Here is a 17,991-nt window from a genome sequence, read left to right on the forward strand (position 1 = left end):
GAAGGCGACACTCACGCCTACATGTCAGGCTAAATACACGTCTGACACGCCCAAAAGTAACCGTTCCATCCTACACTGCTTATTATTATTAATTATTATCAATTATTAGTATTACAAATTAGATAAGAGGTAAAGGTAAGTTTCATTTCATCACATCATACAATCTACAGTAAATGGCAGAAACCTGGAGATGTAATAAACGTTTCATAGATATAAATTTGTATAAATCAAAATAGCTGTTAAACTTCAAATTGACTAATCAGAAAACGGCATTGTGGCATCATCGCGAGTTCTATTAAAAAGTTAGTTCAACATCAACATCATCCAATTCTTTTGAATAAGGCCTAACCGTTTGATGTATACTGAATTCAAAAATATACTCAACATCATCCCAGTGGCAAACGCTTTTTGAATAAGTGGACAGCTTTCTGTCATTCACTGTATACTGAACCTAAAAGATATTTTGTATTCATTCTACTCAAAATCAAACGAGCAGTTCAAACCTGACTTCAACAAAACTGAGAAGCATGTCAGATAAAAACAGCACCAATGAGAAAACAATAACTTGAATGACGTTCCATTGTTAAACCTTTAGCATGAATAACTTTTTATTTCCCCATTCATAAATAAATAAGACAAGATTCAACCAATCATGTCCAAACAGTTTGAGGCAAATCAGTAACCCACTATAAGTGATGTCAATACCAAGTTTGAATGAAATTGGTCAAGGCATGACTACTGAAGAACGGTTGACATGTTAAAATATGTTTTGTGTGTTTTGGGACAAAATGGGTCAAAGGTCAACCAAATGAACAAACAATGGACATATTTATCGCAACTTATCAAGGCATGTCTGAGAAATGAAAACGGACGGACGGACGGACGGACGGACGGACGGACGGACGGACGGACGGACGGACGGACGGACGGACGGACGGACGGACGGGAACAAGTCGTCTAACCATGCCTGAAAAACAGTTCTGTGGTTTAACTTTTTTTGATAAAAATAGCTGCCAGTTTGCTAAATTTCAAAGAAAACAATGGAAGACAACATTAAATCCGTTTTAATTTTGAATCAAATCAAGAAAAAAAAAAAAAAAAATGTGCATCATTTTGGGTGCTTTATGAAATTGCCACCAGTTGGTCAACGGTCAACGACATGACAAATAAGCGTGTCTGTCTCCCATAATTATTTCGCTTTTAACCAACTTTGAACAAAATTAGTCAAAGCATGTTGAGAAATGGTGATGAATGACAGACGGATGGATGGACAGACGAACGGACGGCCGGACAGATGAATGAACGAACAAACGAACGGACGGACGAACGAACGGACACATGCACACATACAGAAACAGATGGACCTCAAAACACAAGTCTCTGTATCTGACAAGAACCAATAAACCATTTATCAACTATCACCCAAGTTTTTATTAATCTAAAGTGTAGAAATTAATAATTACAATGACAGTTCCTGGGATACGTTCTAAATTCACACAAAAAAGATTTATACAATATATGCTTGTTAAATTTTGATTTAATTACAAGTAATCACGCTGATTATTTATACAAGCCAGTATTTGATTGGTTGTCAAAAACAAGTTAATCAGTAAGGTGTTACCTGATTGGCTAGCTGAGAGATATCAGGATTAAGCACACAATATTGTAAGTCACTTGCAACACACTTTGGTTTTTTTTGGTCCAAAAATAACAAAATTACAAATACCGATAAAAGCAGTACGGGTATTGAAAACTATACGTAAGGTCTTTAAAGTCAACAGTAAAAACTAATGTTAAGCAACACAAAGAAAATATTTAAAAAAAAATTAACAGAAATAACTAGCAGGAAAATGTACTGTAAACAGCTTAATTTTCAACTTGAATCTTATAGTGAAACCAGCAAAGAGCTCAGACTCTTGTGAAAGAATTCAAAACTAAGAATAATTTTTTGGAGTAATAATATCAAAGTCAGTAATTTTTCATAATTTGTTGTTACTTTTAAAACAACAGCACTCACAATACGATTAAAATTTGCTTTACATTTACATTGGCAGGAGTACTGTAAACCTGGGAGAACTGTAAACCTGGGAGTACTGTAAACCTGGGAGAACTGTAAACCTGGGAGTACTGTAAACCTGGGAGTACTGTAAACCTGGGAGTACTGTAAACCTGGGAGTACTGTAAACCTGGGAGAACTGTAAACCTGGGAGAACTGTAAACCTGGGAGAACTGTAAACCTGGGAGAACTGTAAACCTGGGAGAACTGTAAACCTGGGAGAACTGTAAACCTGGGAGTACTGTAAACCTGGGAGAACTGTAAACCTGGGAGAACTGTAAACCTGGGAGTACTGTAAACCTGGGAGTACTGTAAACCTGGGAGTACTGTAAACCTGGGAGTACTGTAAACCTGGGAGTACTGTAAACCTGGGAGTACTGTAAACCTGGGAGTGCTGTAAACCTGGGAGCACTGTAAACCTGGGAGCACTGTAAACCTGGGAGAACTGTAAACCTGGGAGAACTGTAAACCTGGGAGTACTGTAAACCTGGTAGTACTGTAAACCTGGGAGTACTGTAAACCTGGGAGTACTGTAAACCTGGGAGTACTGTAAACCTGGGAGTACTGTAAACCTGGGAGTACTGTAAACCTGGGAGAACTGTAAACCTGGGAGAACTTTAAACCTGGGAGAACTTTAAACCTGGGAGAACTGTAAACCTGGGAGAACTGTAAACCTGGGAGAACTGTAAACCTGGGAGAACTGTAAACCTGGGAGAACTGTAAACCTGGGAGTACTGTAAACCTGGGAGAACTGTAAACCTGGGAGAACTGTAAACCTGGGAGAACTGTAAACCTGGGAGAACTGTAAACCTGGGAGAACTGTGTACTATGTGAAATTTTAATTTTGCAAGTCAGTAAAAAATGATAAAAAATTTGTCTTAGTACTACAACATGGAGTCTACAACTACATTGAGTGACTTTTGTGAAATTTTGTCTACACGAATTCTGTACAATTCTGAAAATTTCCAGCAATGAAAATTAAATAGTTTATTGTATTTTTTTAAAAGGATTTTTAGTTCAGTGTTATCACATGCATATGGTCAAATATTCAAAAGATGAGGGTATGCAAGTAGTATGCGATGAAAATCTCACAGGAATTGAGATCACAGTGAGATATTCACAAAAATGGAATACATTGCGAGAAATACTAAAGCAAATGGCCATGTCGTAAAAAGAATTGGATGTGTTCGTTTCAGGCCATGTTGTTAGTACCTTGAACATTACATATTTTAATACAGTGATTATCTTACTCATTTCTGTTTATACAATCATAGCTTTCCAAGCGCCCATCTCTGTGATGTGATTGATTGGAAATGCATTCGATAGATGTGCGCACACAGAATTGTATCTTTATTACGTATTATTGTACTTAGATATCACAGTTGCATATCCTTATCTGATAAATCCTTAGCAGTCTATACTAGGTTTTATTTAATTTTTTCTTTGTAAAACTAAACTGCAATATCCCAAAATAAATGTTGGTAATAATTTTGTGATTATGTCAGTTGAAACCAATTCTGTTTCCATGGAAACATGGATTTTATTTTTCTCCCCAAACTAGGGCACCAATTTAGTGAAATTTCAAACTCTGAATTTTCAGACATATCTGAATGGGTTTAGAATTCTAGAACCAATATGCTTTCTGAGCTCCACAATAAATGCCTAGCATCAACAGCCAGTGAATGCAATCACGGTTACTACTGGCTGGAAATGTTTTTGAAAATTTAATCATAAGCACTGGCAACCATTTGGCAATCATGCAACTAGGAGGAATAAACCGTCCATTGAAAATGAAGTATTTTGCTTCTCAAGGTTCAGTTTGAATAAATTTGCATGGCTAATGAGATAAATCAACCATCCATGCTCGGCATTTATCGTACATGTCAATACATGACCTTTGAATAAATTTGCATGGCTAATGAGATAAATCAACCATCCATGCTCGGCATTTATTGTATGTCAATACATGACCTTTGAATAAATTTGCATGGCTAATGAGATAAATCAACCATCCATGCTAGGCATTTGTTGGTCTTGGAAAGGATATACATGTATATTCCACATAATGCAATTTAGTGCATGGTTCTCTGACGCTTTAAATCAGATTTCACAAAAATCATAAATTTTTCAGAGAAGACATTAAATGAACGAAGCATCTACTGCTTCTTTGTTATTTCGTTTTACTAAATATACATAAATTGTTATTTAGTTTGAGTTCTGTTAAAGCACACACACTGTGTGCGATATGGGGTACAAGAGATGACATTATTGCATAGGTGGTCTGATATTGTACATGGTGGCAACGTGAGTCTGTGCTATTGCTGCATCCAATAGGGAGTACAAATGTGCCATCTCCATCTCAGTTCTCGCTAAATCGATGGCTTTCTCAAATAACTGAATTGCGTGTTCCAAATTCCCCCTGAAATAAATCAGAAAAGAAGTATTAATGAGGAGATATCTGTTGTACAATTATTCAAAATTAATAATGTCACAATGTTATATCCACTGTGCTTGATCTGCATTTGAATTATTAGTGCAAGCACTATTAAAAGTAGAATGCTACTTAAAAATAAATAAACATAATGTTATTATAGCATATTTGTCATTTCACATTACAAGAATAAAGAAATTTTAATAAAAATATGGGGTTACCATACTCGGTTCACAGATAATAGATGTAATCAAAGAAAGCTTAGAAAGAACTCCTATGTGCTGAGAGACACATTAAATATAATTCAAAATTACTTGTACTTAATTGAGATAGTGATGGAAAAGCTGAAAACTAATAATGCAAATCAGAAAATTAATATGAACAGATTTGAGTGTAAAACTAATGAGGTCTGCGCAATGTAACAGACCATCTATGTACCAAGTTTTATTGAAATGTGATTGGAACCCAAAAAAATTATGAATTATTATGCTAATTAGGGAAATAATATAAACAGTATTTAACCCCAAACTAATCAGGTTTGTACATTGGCCTAGAGTATCTTTGTACCAAGATTCATAGAAATAGAATAATTAGTACTTTTGATATCAGTGTGATGGCTTAAAAGTGGCTAATTATGCAAATTAGTAATTAATATGTACAGATTTTAACCCACAATTATTCAGTATATTGTCCTACAGCATCCGTGTACAAAGTTTCATTGAAATGTGATGATTAGTACTTGAGAAATCAGTGTGAAAGCTGAAAATTATGCAAATTAGGTTATAATATACCCAATTATTTACCCTAAAACTAGTCAGGTCTTTGGATAGTCCTAAAAAATCTATGTACCAAGTTTCATTGAAATGTGATGATTAGTACTTGAGATATATGTGAAAAAGCTAAAAATTAACTAATTATGCAAATTAGGTGATTAATATTCACAAATATTTATCCCCCAAAAAATGAATCTCTGCATAGTCCTTGAGTATCTATGTACCAAGTTTCATTGAAATGTAATGCTTACTACTTGAAACATCAAAAGCTGGAAATTAATTAATTATGCAAATTAGGTAACTAATATGCACTGATATTACCCTAAAAACTATCAGGGTTGTACAGTGTCCTATGACATCTATATACCAAGTTTCATTATGTGATGATTAGAACTTGATCAGTGGAAAAACAGAAAATTCATTAATCATTATGCAAATTAGGTAATTAGTAATTAGGAAATTTTTACCAAAAACTAATCAAAACCTAGCATTAGTTCAGAGCATCTATATACCAAGTTTCATCAAAATCAAATGAGTGGTTCTTTAGATATCAGTGGAACAGTCATGGAACAGCTAAAAATTAGCTAATTATCATGCAAATTAAGTAATTAATATGCACTAATTTTTACTAAAACCTAATCAAATCTGTGCATTGGCCCAGAGCATGTATGCACCAAGTTACATCAAAAACTGATGTATGGTTCTTGAGATATCAGTGGAACAGACGGACGGACACACATACATACATACACACACACACACACACGCACACACACACACACACACTAACTGCAAAGACTCCCATTTTGTGCTTCGCACATGGGAGTCAAAAATAGAGTGCAAATAGCATGTTTTGTTTGTTTTTAGAGCATTTTACCATTGTTGATATGGCAACGATGTATCTCAAAATTGTACTCTGTGACATAAAATATTAAGTGTCTAAAAATATTGTCAGTTTTATTGTACTTTTTGACAAGTACCTACTGTAAAATACTTTATTTCAGCTGGAATAAATTTTTGCTAAAAAGATATTGAGTGTTTTGTATGGAATTTATTTTCACTGATTTTTGACAAGTTGAATGTAAAATACAGGAAGAAAGGTATATTCGCTGGATTTTATTTTCATTAAATCATCCCTTCAGCGAAATTAGCGAAAATTTATTCCAAGTGAAAATAAAATATTTTACAGTAGTCCTATTTGGTACCAAGATGCAATCAGCAAATTTAAATAGACTGACATTATTTTTAGCAGTTTTAATGACAAACAAGCAGCCTGTCGGCTGAGATAGCTCCGTTGTTAGCAATGCACATTTCAATTAAAGAATAGACTGTCGACAGTCTCTCTGGCCTTACGTGTGTGTGTGTTTTTTTTTTATTATTAATATTAATCAAACGCCGTAGGCGTTTGCGAAATGCCGAAGGCATTTCAAGCGAGGGCCGTAAGGCCCGAGAGACTGTTATAGCCTGCAGGACTGGCCTTGCTATTAATTATGCATGCATCTCGATGACGTAGTAATAATTTGCATATGGGCGGAGTTAAACTGTTATGCAAAGGTCAAATCGCGGGTTTTTTTTATGTCACGCATGACTTTGATCGTCTCGCCGAGTATAGATCGTTTTCTGCCAAGTATTATCCAGAACTACAAGTTGCGAACGCGAGTTATCTAATTTTAAACAAAGGAAGAGTGTGTTGTCTCATGATGTACGACAACATTTCGCCCAGTAAAACTCCGACGAAAGTAGTGAGTAAATTGTGCATTTCCCCCCGATCCAAGGAGCTAATTTGTATTCTATGCGGAAGAGAATTCTCTGGTAAAAAGGATGCAGAATGTCTGCAAAAGTTATTTAAAGGCTCGTCGAAAACCGTCGTATGTAACAACATTGAGGTGGTGATAGGAGAGGAAATTGACCGACATCTGAACACTGATGTTTCTTGCCGATCTTGTGCTGATAAGGTGCAGACTGTCGTCAATAAATTGACAGAATGGCGGAAGTTGTACACATCGACGAAAAATAAACTGTTGTCCAGGTCTAGAGTCGAAGTGACGAAACGATTACGCAACCAGGAACAACTAAAGTCGTCAAAACGCTCTCTGGTGATGATTGATGATACAGCCGTCCTAGCCGAAGTTTCAAATGGTGACAACCCGCGTGTAACATCTGCTCAGTTTAGCAACATCCTACCAAATTACGATGTCACGGTGAGTAAAGCGATTATGTAATTGATATCCATTATTTAAATTATTAATTTAATGTTAAATATATATTCAGTTGACCTGGGACTGCGTGACTTGTGATTGGTTAGCAATTTTATGACATCACTCTGCCTGTCAATCATGATGGTACGCTACAGGAGAATTTCTCTACAGTGGCGAGTGGTGGCGCAGCAGGCTATAACAGTCTCTCGGGCCTTACGGCCCTCGCTTGAAATGCCTTCGGCATTTCGCAAACGCCTATGGCGTTTGATTAATATTAATATTAATAAAAAAAACACACACGTAAGGACAGAGGGACTGTCGACAGTCTATTAAAGAACTGAAGATATCATTAGAAAATGAACAATATGTATAGTATCAAAGCAAAGAACCTTGCTGTTTTCAACAAGAATTCAAAAATATCACTTTTCACCAAAAATGACAAAAATAATCATCAAAATTAAGTAATTGAAGATATCACCACGAAATTAACAAGGTCCACATGTAATACCTATATATGTAATATAAAAGCAATCAGACTTGCAGTTTTTAACAAGAAGTCGAAAATCTCACTTTTTACCAAAAATGACAAAAATATTCACCAAAATTAAAGATATCATTACAAAATGAACAAATCTGAGACAGGTCCACTTGTAGTACCTATGTATGTAATATCAAAGCAATTGGACTTGCGGTTTTTAACAAGAAGTTGAAAATATCACTTTTTACCAAAAATTACAAAAATATTCACCCAAATAAGAGAATTGAAGATATCATTACAAAATGAACAAATCTGAGAGAGTTCCACATGTAGTACCTATATATGTAATATCAAAGCAATTGGACTTGCGGTTTTCAACAAGAAGTTGAAAATATCACTTTTTACCAAAAATGACAAAAATATTCACCCAAATAAGAGAATTGAAGATATCATTACAAAATGAACAAATCTGAGAGAGTTCCACATGTAGTACCTATATATGTAATATCAAAGCAATTGGACTTGCGGTTTTCAACAAGAAGTCGAAAATCTCACTTTTTACCAAAAATGACAAAAATATTCACCAAAATTAAAGATATCATTACAAAATGAACAAATCTGAGACAGGTCCACTTGTAGTACCTATGTATGTAATATCAAAGCAATTGGACTTGCGGTTTTAACAAGAAGTTGAAAATATCACTTTTTACCAAAAATGACAAAAATATTTACCAAAATTAGAGAATTGAAGATATCATTACAAAATGAACAAATCTGAGAGAGTTCCACATGTAGTACCTATATATGTAATATCAAAGCAATTGGACTTGCGGTTTTCAACAAGAAGTCGAAAATATCACTTTTTACTAAAAATGACAAAAATATTCACCAAAATTAGAGAATTAAAGATATCATTACAAAATGAACAAATCTGAGAGAGGTCTACCCAAGGTACATACATGTATACACCAAGTATCAAAGCATTCAGGCTTGTAGTTTTCAAGAAGAAGTCAAAAAAGTAAAACATTGACACGGACGACGCCGGACAATCACTCATATGATAAGCTCTGCTCGACAAAGTCGACAGCGGAGCTAAAAAGATTGTGGTCATTGCACAGTGTGTATTGAATCTCATGTAAACAAACAGTGAACACTGGAAGCATAGCACATACGATATATACCGATGTTGTACATTAAATCACTTGCAAGTGGAAAAAAATGGCCATAGTGTTACGCCTAGCTCTCCAGAGGGCGATCTATAGAAATCCAGTTTTGTCATGCGAACCTTGACGGTTCAAGTTGAAAACTTACTTGGCTCATGGGCCAAATATCAATTATGTTGCCATCATGAGAGACAGCTTCTCAATGATGATTTTATGAGTAATTTTTCAGAACAGTGTGCAGAATAATTAAAATAATTCTTACCTTTGAACTTCAATGGTTCCTAATGTTTCATATGCAAAATCACATTTGTCGTCTATTTCTAGTGATTTCTTCATCAGTTTCACAGCCGTATCTACGTCTTGCTTCCATTGCAGCATTAGTAATCTGAAGAGATAAAAAACACATTCAAGTCTGTCTTCAGCACGTAAACAACATCGTTATATCCTAACACAAAAATGAAGTCTTTAGCCACAGACTTGTAGCAGGGTCCATAGCACCAAATGATTTCCAAGACTTTTCCAGACTTTTTCCCAAACTTTCTTGCATTTCCCCCCCCCCCGAGATATTTAGACCCTTAATTCAGGCTAACATCATCACCAAGCTCATCAAAATCCAAAAAAGCAGGTCATATGTTTACAGAGTAAACTGGCCTTTCTAAAATGAATTAATAATTATGAAGATATTTAAAGACTTTTCAAAGATGTTTTTATTTTTCCTGTAATTTAAAGACTTTCCAGATCTCAAAAAATCCAAAGACTTTCAAAGGATTTTTCCAATGCTATGGACCCTGTGTAGTCTATTTTTTTTGAACATTTATGGCTATTTAGTAAAAACTAGAGATGTTGAATCAAAAGTTGACGGATTTGTGATAATTTACCTGTCAAATCAAATTTTGTACCTGTATATAATGACATGCAAGCAGATAGCTGACTAAAAGCCTGATAGCAAGTCATGTCAAGACTTACTACCTGTTGTTCAATAGTAAACAAACTGAAATGAGTCATGCATTTTAAATCAGAACTTTAAATAAACATTATATGATGTTATATTGTATATTGTAGTTGTAAAGATTGATTTCAATCAGTCAAGGTATGTTAGAGATACGGCACTCAAACAGCATTCAATAATTTAAAATGTCTGTCAGATGGCCATTTTAAATCAGAACTTAAAATAAATATTATATGATGTTATATTGTATATTGTAGTTGTAATGATTGATTTCAATCAGTCAAGGTATGTTAGAGATACGGCACTCAAACAGCATTCAATAATTTAAAATGTCTGTCAGATGGCCATTTTAAATCAGAACTTAAAATAAATATTATATGATGTTATATTGTATTTGTAGTTGTAAAGATTGATTTCAATCAGTCAAGGTATGTTAGAGATACAGCACAGAAACAGTATTCAATAATTTAAATGGTCTGTCAGATGGCCATTATGAATCAGAACTTAAAATAAATATTATATGATGTATAATATAGTTGTAAAGATTGATTTCAATCAGTCAAGGCATGTTAGAGATACGGCACTCAAACAGCATTCAATAATTCCAAATGTCTGTCAGATGGCCATTTTGAATCAGAACTTAAAATAAATATTATATGATGTATATTGTAGTTGTAAAGAGTGATTTCAATCAGTCAAGGTATGTTAGAGATATGGCACTCAAACAGCATTCAATAATTTAAATGGTCTGTCAGATGACCATTTTGATTCAGATCTGAAAAACTAAATGATGTGCATCAAAGTCCCATTATGTTCAATGTATCTACCAAGTTTGAACACACACAGAGAGGTCAATGCATAAGTCCTGGTTTTGGGCCTAATCACATTTAATGAAGTAGATTGTATCTTGTTGTAGTGAGTCTAAACAATTCTACTATTTACTGTATCTGTAGATTTAGACAATACTTTATTTTCTCTTTTAGAAGCACATCTCTAATGCATAAACCAATCATCACATAGGCTGTTCAGTGAATCATATCACTTATTTTGACAGAAGAAAAATGTCATGGATATAGAAACACAGAAATGTAATTTGCTGGTACTTGGTAGGTTTTACTCACCCCCTATGCACATATGTAGTAGGATTCTCAGGTTCTAACTTCATTGCTTTTAGGAACATCTCATCGGCTTGAGAATATTGTTGCTGGTCATTCAAAGCCTAAAATAGATGTTTGTAAAATATAATATACATTTATAATGTTATAACTTCTATTCAAAAATTTTCATCCAATGTCATTTCCTACTGTCCATACCCTGTAACTCCATTTCCTACTGTCCATACCCTGTAACTCCATTTCCTACTGTCCATGCCCTGTAACTCCATTTCCTACTGTTCATGCCCTGTAACTCCATTTCCTACTGTCCATACCCTGTAACTCCATTTCCTACTGTCCATACCCTGTAACTCCATTTCCTACTGTCCATACCCTGTAACTCCATTTCCTACTGTCCATACCCTGTAACTCCATTTCCTACTGTCCATACCCTGTAACTCCATTTCCTACTGTCCATACCCTGTAACTCCATTTCCTACTGTCCATACCCTGTAACTCCATTTCCTACTGTCCATACCCTGTAACTCCATTTCCTACTGTCCATACCCTGTAACTCCATTTCCTACTGTCCATGCCCTGTAACTCCATTTCCTACTGTCCATGCCCTGTAACTCCATTTCCTACTGTCCATACCCTGTAACTCCATTTCCTACTGTCCATACCCTGTAACTCCATTTCCTACTGTCCATACCCTGTAACTCCATTTCCTACTGTCCATACCCTGTAACTCCATTTCCTACTGTCCATACCCTGTAACTCCATTTCCTACTGTCCATACCCTGTAACTCCATTTCCTACTGTCCATACCCTGTAACTCCATTTCCTACTGTCCATGCCCTGTAACTCCATTTCCTACTGTCCATACCCTGTAACTCCATTTCCTACTGTCCATACCCTGTAACTCCATTTCCTACTGTCCATACCCTGTAACTCCATTTCCTACTGTCCATACCCTGTAACTCCATTTCCTACTGTCCATACCCTGTAACTCCATTTCCTACTGTCCATACCCTGTAACTCCATTTCCTACTGTCCATACCCTGTAACTCCATTTCCTACTGTCCATACCCTGTAACTCCATTTCCTACTGTCCATACCCTGTAACTCCATTTCCTACTGTCCATAATCTGTAACTCCATTTCCTACTGTCCATACCCTGTAACTCCATTTCCTACTGTCCATACCCTGTAACTCCATTTCCTACTGTCCATACCCTGTAACTCCATTTCCTACTGTCCATGCCCTGTAACTCCATTTCCTACTGTCCATGCCCTGTAACTCCATTTCCTACTGTCCATGCCCTGTAACTCCATTTCCTACTGCCCATACCCTGTAACTCCATTTCCTACTGTCCATACCCTGTAACTCTATTTCCTACTGTCCATGCCCTGTAACTCCATTTCCTACTGTCCATGCCCTGTAACTCCATTTCCTACTGTCCATGCCCTGTAACTCCATTTCCTACTGTCCATGCCCTGTAACTCCATTTCCTACTGTCCATGCCCTGTAACTCCATTTCCTACTGCCCATACCCTGTAACTCCATTTCCTACTGTCCATACCCTGTAACTCCATTTCATATTGTCCATACCCTGTAACTCCATTTCCTACTGTCCATACCCCGTAACTCCATTTCCTACTGTCCATACCCTGTACCGGTAACTCCATTTCCTACTGTCCATACCCCGTAACTCCATTTCCTACTGTCCATACCCCGTAACTCCATTTCCTACTGTCCATACCCCGTAACTCCATTTCCTACTGTCCATACCCCGTAACTCCATTTCCTACTGTCCATACCCTGTAACTCCATTTCCTACTGTCCATACCCTGTAACTCCATTTCCTACTGTCCATACCCTGTAACTCCATTTCCCACTGTCCATACCCTGTAACTCCATTTCCCACTGTCCATACCCTGTAACTCCATTTCCTACTGTCCATGCCCTGTAACTCCATTTCCTACTGTCCATACCCTGTAACTCCATTTCCTACTGTCCATACCCTGTAACTCCATTTCCTACTGTCCATACCCTGTACCGGTAACTCCATTTCCTACTGTCCATACCCTGTAACTCCATTTCCCACTGTCCATACCCTGTAACTCCATTTCCCACTGTCCATACCCTGTAACTCCATTTCCTACTGTCCATACCCTGTAACTCCATTTCCTACTGTCCATACCCTGTAACTCCATTTCCTACTGTCCATACCCTGTAACTCCATTTCCTACTGTCCATACCCTGTAACTCCATTTCCTACTGTCCATACCCTGTAACTCCATTTCCTACTGTCCATACCCTGTAACTCCATTTCCTACTGTCCATACCCTGTAACTCCATTTCCTACTGTCCATACCCTGTAACTCCATTTCCTACTGTCCATGCCCTGTAACTCTATTTCCTACTGTCCATGCCCTGTAACTCTATTTCCTACTGTCCATGCCCTGTAACTCCATTTCCTACTGTCCATACCCTGTAACTCCATTTCCTACTGTCCATACCCTGTAACTCCATTTCCTACTGTCCATACCCTGTAACTCCATTTCCTACTGCCCATACCCTGTAACTCCATTTCCTACTGCCCATACCCTGTAACTCCATTTCCTACTGCCCATACCCTGTAACTCCATTTCCTTCTGTTCATACCCTGTAACTCCATTTCCTACTGTCCATACCCTGTAACTCCATTTCCTACTGTCCATGCCCTGTAACTCCATTTCCTACTGTCCATGCCCTGTAACTCCATTTCCTACTGTCCATGCCCTGTAACTCCATTTCCTACTGTCCATACCCTGTAACTCCATTTCCTACTGTCCATACCCTGTAACTCCATTTCCTACTGTCCATACCCTGTAACTCCATTTCCTACTGTCCATGCCCTGTAACTCCATTTCCTACTGTCCATGCCCTGTAACTCCATTTCCTACTGTCCATACCCTGTAACTCCATTTCCTACTGTCCATACCCTGTAACTCCATTTCCTACTGTCCATACCCTGTAACTCCATTTCCTACTGTCCATACCCTGTAACTCCATTTCCTACTGTCCATACCCTGTAACTCCATTTCCTACTGTCCATACCCTGTAACTCCATTTCCTACTGTCCATACCCTGTAACTCCATTTCCTACTGTCCATGCCCTGTAACTCCATTTCCTACTGTCCATGCCCTGTAACTCCATTTCCTACTGTCCATGCCCTGTAACTCCATTTCCTACTGTCCATGCCCTGTAACTCCATTTCCTACTGTCCATACCCTGTAACTCCATTTCCTACTGTCCATACCCTGTAACTCCATTTCCTACTGTCCATACCCTGTAACTCCATTTCCTACTGTCCATACCCTGTAACTCCATTTCCTACTGTCCATACCCTGTAACTCCATTTCCTACTGTCCATACCCTGTAACTCCATTCCCTACTGTCCATACCCTGTAACTCCATTTCCTACTATCCATACCCTGTAACTCCATTTCCTACTGTCCATGCCCTGTAACTCCATTTCCTACTGTCCATGCCCTGTAACTCCATTTCCTACTGTCCATGCCCTGTAACTCCATTTCCTACTGCCCATACCCTGTAACTCCATTTCCTACTGCCCATACCCTGTAACTCCATTTCCTACTGTCCATACCCTGTAACTCCATTTCCTACTGTCCATGCCCTGTAACTCCATTTCCTACTGTCCATGCCCTGTAACTCCATTTCCTACTGTCCATGCCCTGTAACTCCATTTCCTACTGCCCATACCCTGTAACTCCATTTCCTACTGTCCATGCCCTGTAACTCCATTTCCTACTGCCATGCCCTGTAACTCCATTTCCTACTGTCCATACCCTGTAACTCCATTTCCTACTGTCCATGCCCTGTAACTCCATTTCCTACTGTCCATGCCCTGTAACTCCATTTCCTACTGTCCATGCCCTGTAACTCCATTTCCTACTGTCCATACCCTGTAACTCCATTTCCTACTGTCCATGCCCTGTAACTCCATTTCCTACTGCCCATACCCTGTAACTCCATTTCCTACTGTCCATACCCTGTAACTCCGTTTCCTACTGTCCATACCCTGTAACTCCATTTCCTACTGTCCATACCCTGTAACTCCATTTCCTACTGTCCATACCCTGTAACTCCATTTCCTACTGTCCATACCCTGTAACTCCATTTCCTACTGTCCATACCCTGTAACTCCATTTCCTACTGTCTATACCCTGTAACTCCATTTCCTACTGTCCATGCCCTGTAACTCCATTTCCTACTGTCCATACCCTGTAACTCCATTTCCTACTGTCCATACCCTGTAACTCCATTTCCTACTGTCCATACCCTGTAACTCCATTTCCTACTGTCCATACCCTGTAACTCCATTTCCTACTGTCCATACCCTGTAACTCCATTTCCCACTGTCCATACCCTGTAACTCCATTTCCTACTGTCCATACCCTGTAACTCCATTTCCTACTGTCCATGCCCTGTAACTCCATTTCCTACTGTCCATACCCTGTAACTCCATTTCCTACTGTCCATACCCTGTAACTCCATTTCCTACTGTCCATACCCTGTAACTCCATTTCCTACTGTCCATACCCTGTAACTCCATTTCCTACTGTCCATACCCTGTAACTCCATTTCCTACTGTCCATACCCTGTAACTCCATTTCCTACTGTCCATACCCTGTAACTCCATTTCCTACTGTCCATACCCTGTAACTCCATTTCCTACTGTCCATGCCCTGTAACTCCATTTCCTACTGTCCATACCCTGTAACTCCATTTCCTACTGTCCATACCCTGTAACTCCATTTCCTACTGTCCATACCCTGTAACTCCATTTCCTACTGTCCATACCCTGTAACTCCATTTCCTACTGTCCATACCCTGTAACTCCATTTCCTACTGTCCATACCCTGTAACTCCATTTCCTACTGTCCATACCCTGTAACTCCATTTCCTACTGTCCATACCCTGTAACTCCATTTCCTACTGTCCATACCCTGTAACTCCATTTCCTACTGTCCATACCCTGTAACTCCATTTCCTACTGTCCATGCCCTGTAACTCCATTTCCTACTGTCCATACCCTGTAACTCCATTTCCTACTGTCCATACCCTGTAACTCCATTTCCTACTGTCCATACCCTGTAACTCCATTTCCTACTGTCCATACCCTGTAACTCCATTTCCTACTGTCCATACCCTGTAACTCCATTTCCTACTGTCCATACCCTGTAACTCCATTTCCTACTGTCCATACCCTGTAACTCCATTTCCTACTGTCCATGCCCTGTAACTCCATTTCCTACTGTCCATGCCCTGTAACTCCATTTCCTACTGTCCATACCCTGTAACTCCATTTCCTACTGTCCATGCCCTGTAACTCCATTTCCTACTGTCCATACCCTGTAACTCCATTTCCTACTGTCCATACCCTGTAACTCCATTTCCTACTGTCCATACCCTGTAACTCCATTTCCTACTGTCCATACCCTGTAACTCCATTTCCTACTGTCCATACCCTGTAACTCCATTTCCTACTGTCCATACCCTGTAACTCCATTTCCTACTGCCCATACCCTGTAACTCCATTTCCTACTGTCCATACCCTGTAACTCCATTTCCTACTGTCCATACCCTGTAACTCCATTTCCTACTGCCCATACCCTGTAACTCCATTTCCTACTGTCCATGCCCTGTAACTCCATTTCCTACTGTCCATACCCTGTAACTCCATTTCCTACTGTCCATACCCTGTAACTCCATTTCCTACTGTCCATACCCTGTAACTCCATTTCCTACTGTCCATACCCTGTAACTCCATTTCCTACTGTCCATACCCTGTAACTCCATTTCCCACTGTCCATACCCTGTAACTCCATTTCCTACTGTCCATACCCTGTAACTCCATTTCCTACTGTCCATGCCCTGTAACTCCATTTCCTACTGTCCATACCCTGTAACTCCATTTCCTACTGTCCATACCCTGTAACTCCATTTCCTACTGTCCATACCCTGTAACTCCATTTCCTACTGTCCATACCCTGTAACTCCATTTCCTACTGTCCATACCCTGTAACTCCATTTCCTACTGTCCATACCCTGTAACTCCATTTCCTACTGTCCATACCCTGTAACTCCATTTCCTACTGTCCATACCCTGTAACTCCATTTCCTACTGTCCATGCCCTGTAACTCCATTTCCTACTGTCCATACCCTGTAACTCCATTTCCTACTGTCCATACCCTGTAACTCCATTTCCTACTGTCCATACCCTGTAACTCCATTTCCTACTGTCCATACCCTGTAACTCCATTTCCTACTGTCCATACCCTGTAACTCCATTTCCTACTGTCCATACCCTGTAACTCCATTTCCTACTGTCCATACCCTGTAACTCCATTTCCTACTGTCCATACCCTGTAACTCCATTTCCTACTGTCCATGCCCTGTAACTCCATTTCCTACTGTCCATACCCTGTAACTCCATTTCCTACTGTCCATACCCTGTAACTCCATTTCCTACTGTCCATACCCTGTAACTCCATTTCCTACTGTCCATACCCTGTAACTCCATTTCCTACTGTCCATACCCTGTAACTCCATTTCCTACTGTCCATACCCTGTAACTCCATTTCCTACTGTCCATACCCTGTAACTCCATTTCCTACTGTCCATGCCCTGTAACTCCATTTCCTACTGTCCATGCCCTGTAACTCCATTTCCTACTGTCCATACCCTGTAACTCCATTTCCTACTGTCCATGCCCTGTAACTCCATTTCCTACTGTCCATACCCTGTAACTCCATTTCCTACTGTCCATACCCTGTAA

The 17,991-nt window shown here is 38.6% G+C and overlaps 1 protein-coding gene across 1 annotated transcript in view; it reads right to left on the bottom strand.

The window, feature by feature from the left end:
• Positions 1 to 1,407: 1,407 nt before the first annotated feature.
• Positions 1,408 to 17,991, bottom strand: part of LOC100377143 (mitochondrial import receptor subunit TOM70-like) — a 36,930-nt gene continuing 20,346 nt past the window's right edge. Inside the window, exons 9-11 of the mRNA XM_006823242.3 lie at positions 11,170 to 11,267; positions 9,362 to 9,484; positions 1,408 to 4,475 (exon numbers count right to left, since the gene is read on the bottom strand). Of these exons, the coding sequence (XP_006823305.2) occupies positions 4,322 to 4,475; positions 9,362 to 9,484; positions 11,170 to 11,267 (375 nt within the window). The 3' untranslated portion in view covers positions 1,408 to 4,321. The remainder of the gene's footprint in view (positions 4,476 to 9,361; positions 9,485 to 11,169; positions 11,268 to 17,991) is intronic.

Source organism: Saccoglossus kowalevskii, chromosome 5 (genome assembly GCF_978046115.1).
Source record: "Saccoglossus kowalevskii chromosome 5, keSacKowa6.1, whole genome shotgun sequence".
Lineage (NCBI taxonomy): Eukaryota > Metazoa > Hemichordata > Enteropneusta > Harrimaniidae > Saccoglossus > Saccoglossus kowalevskii.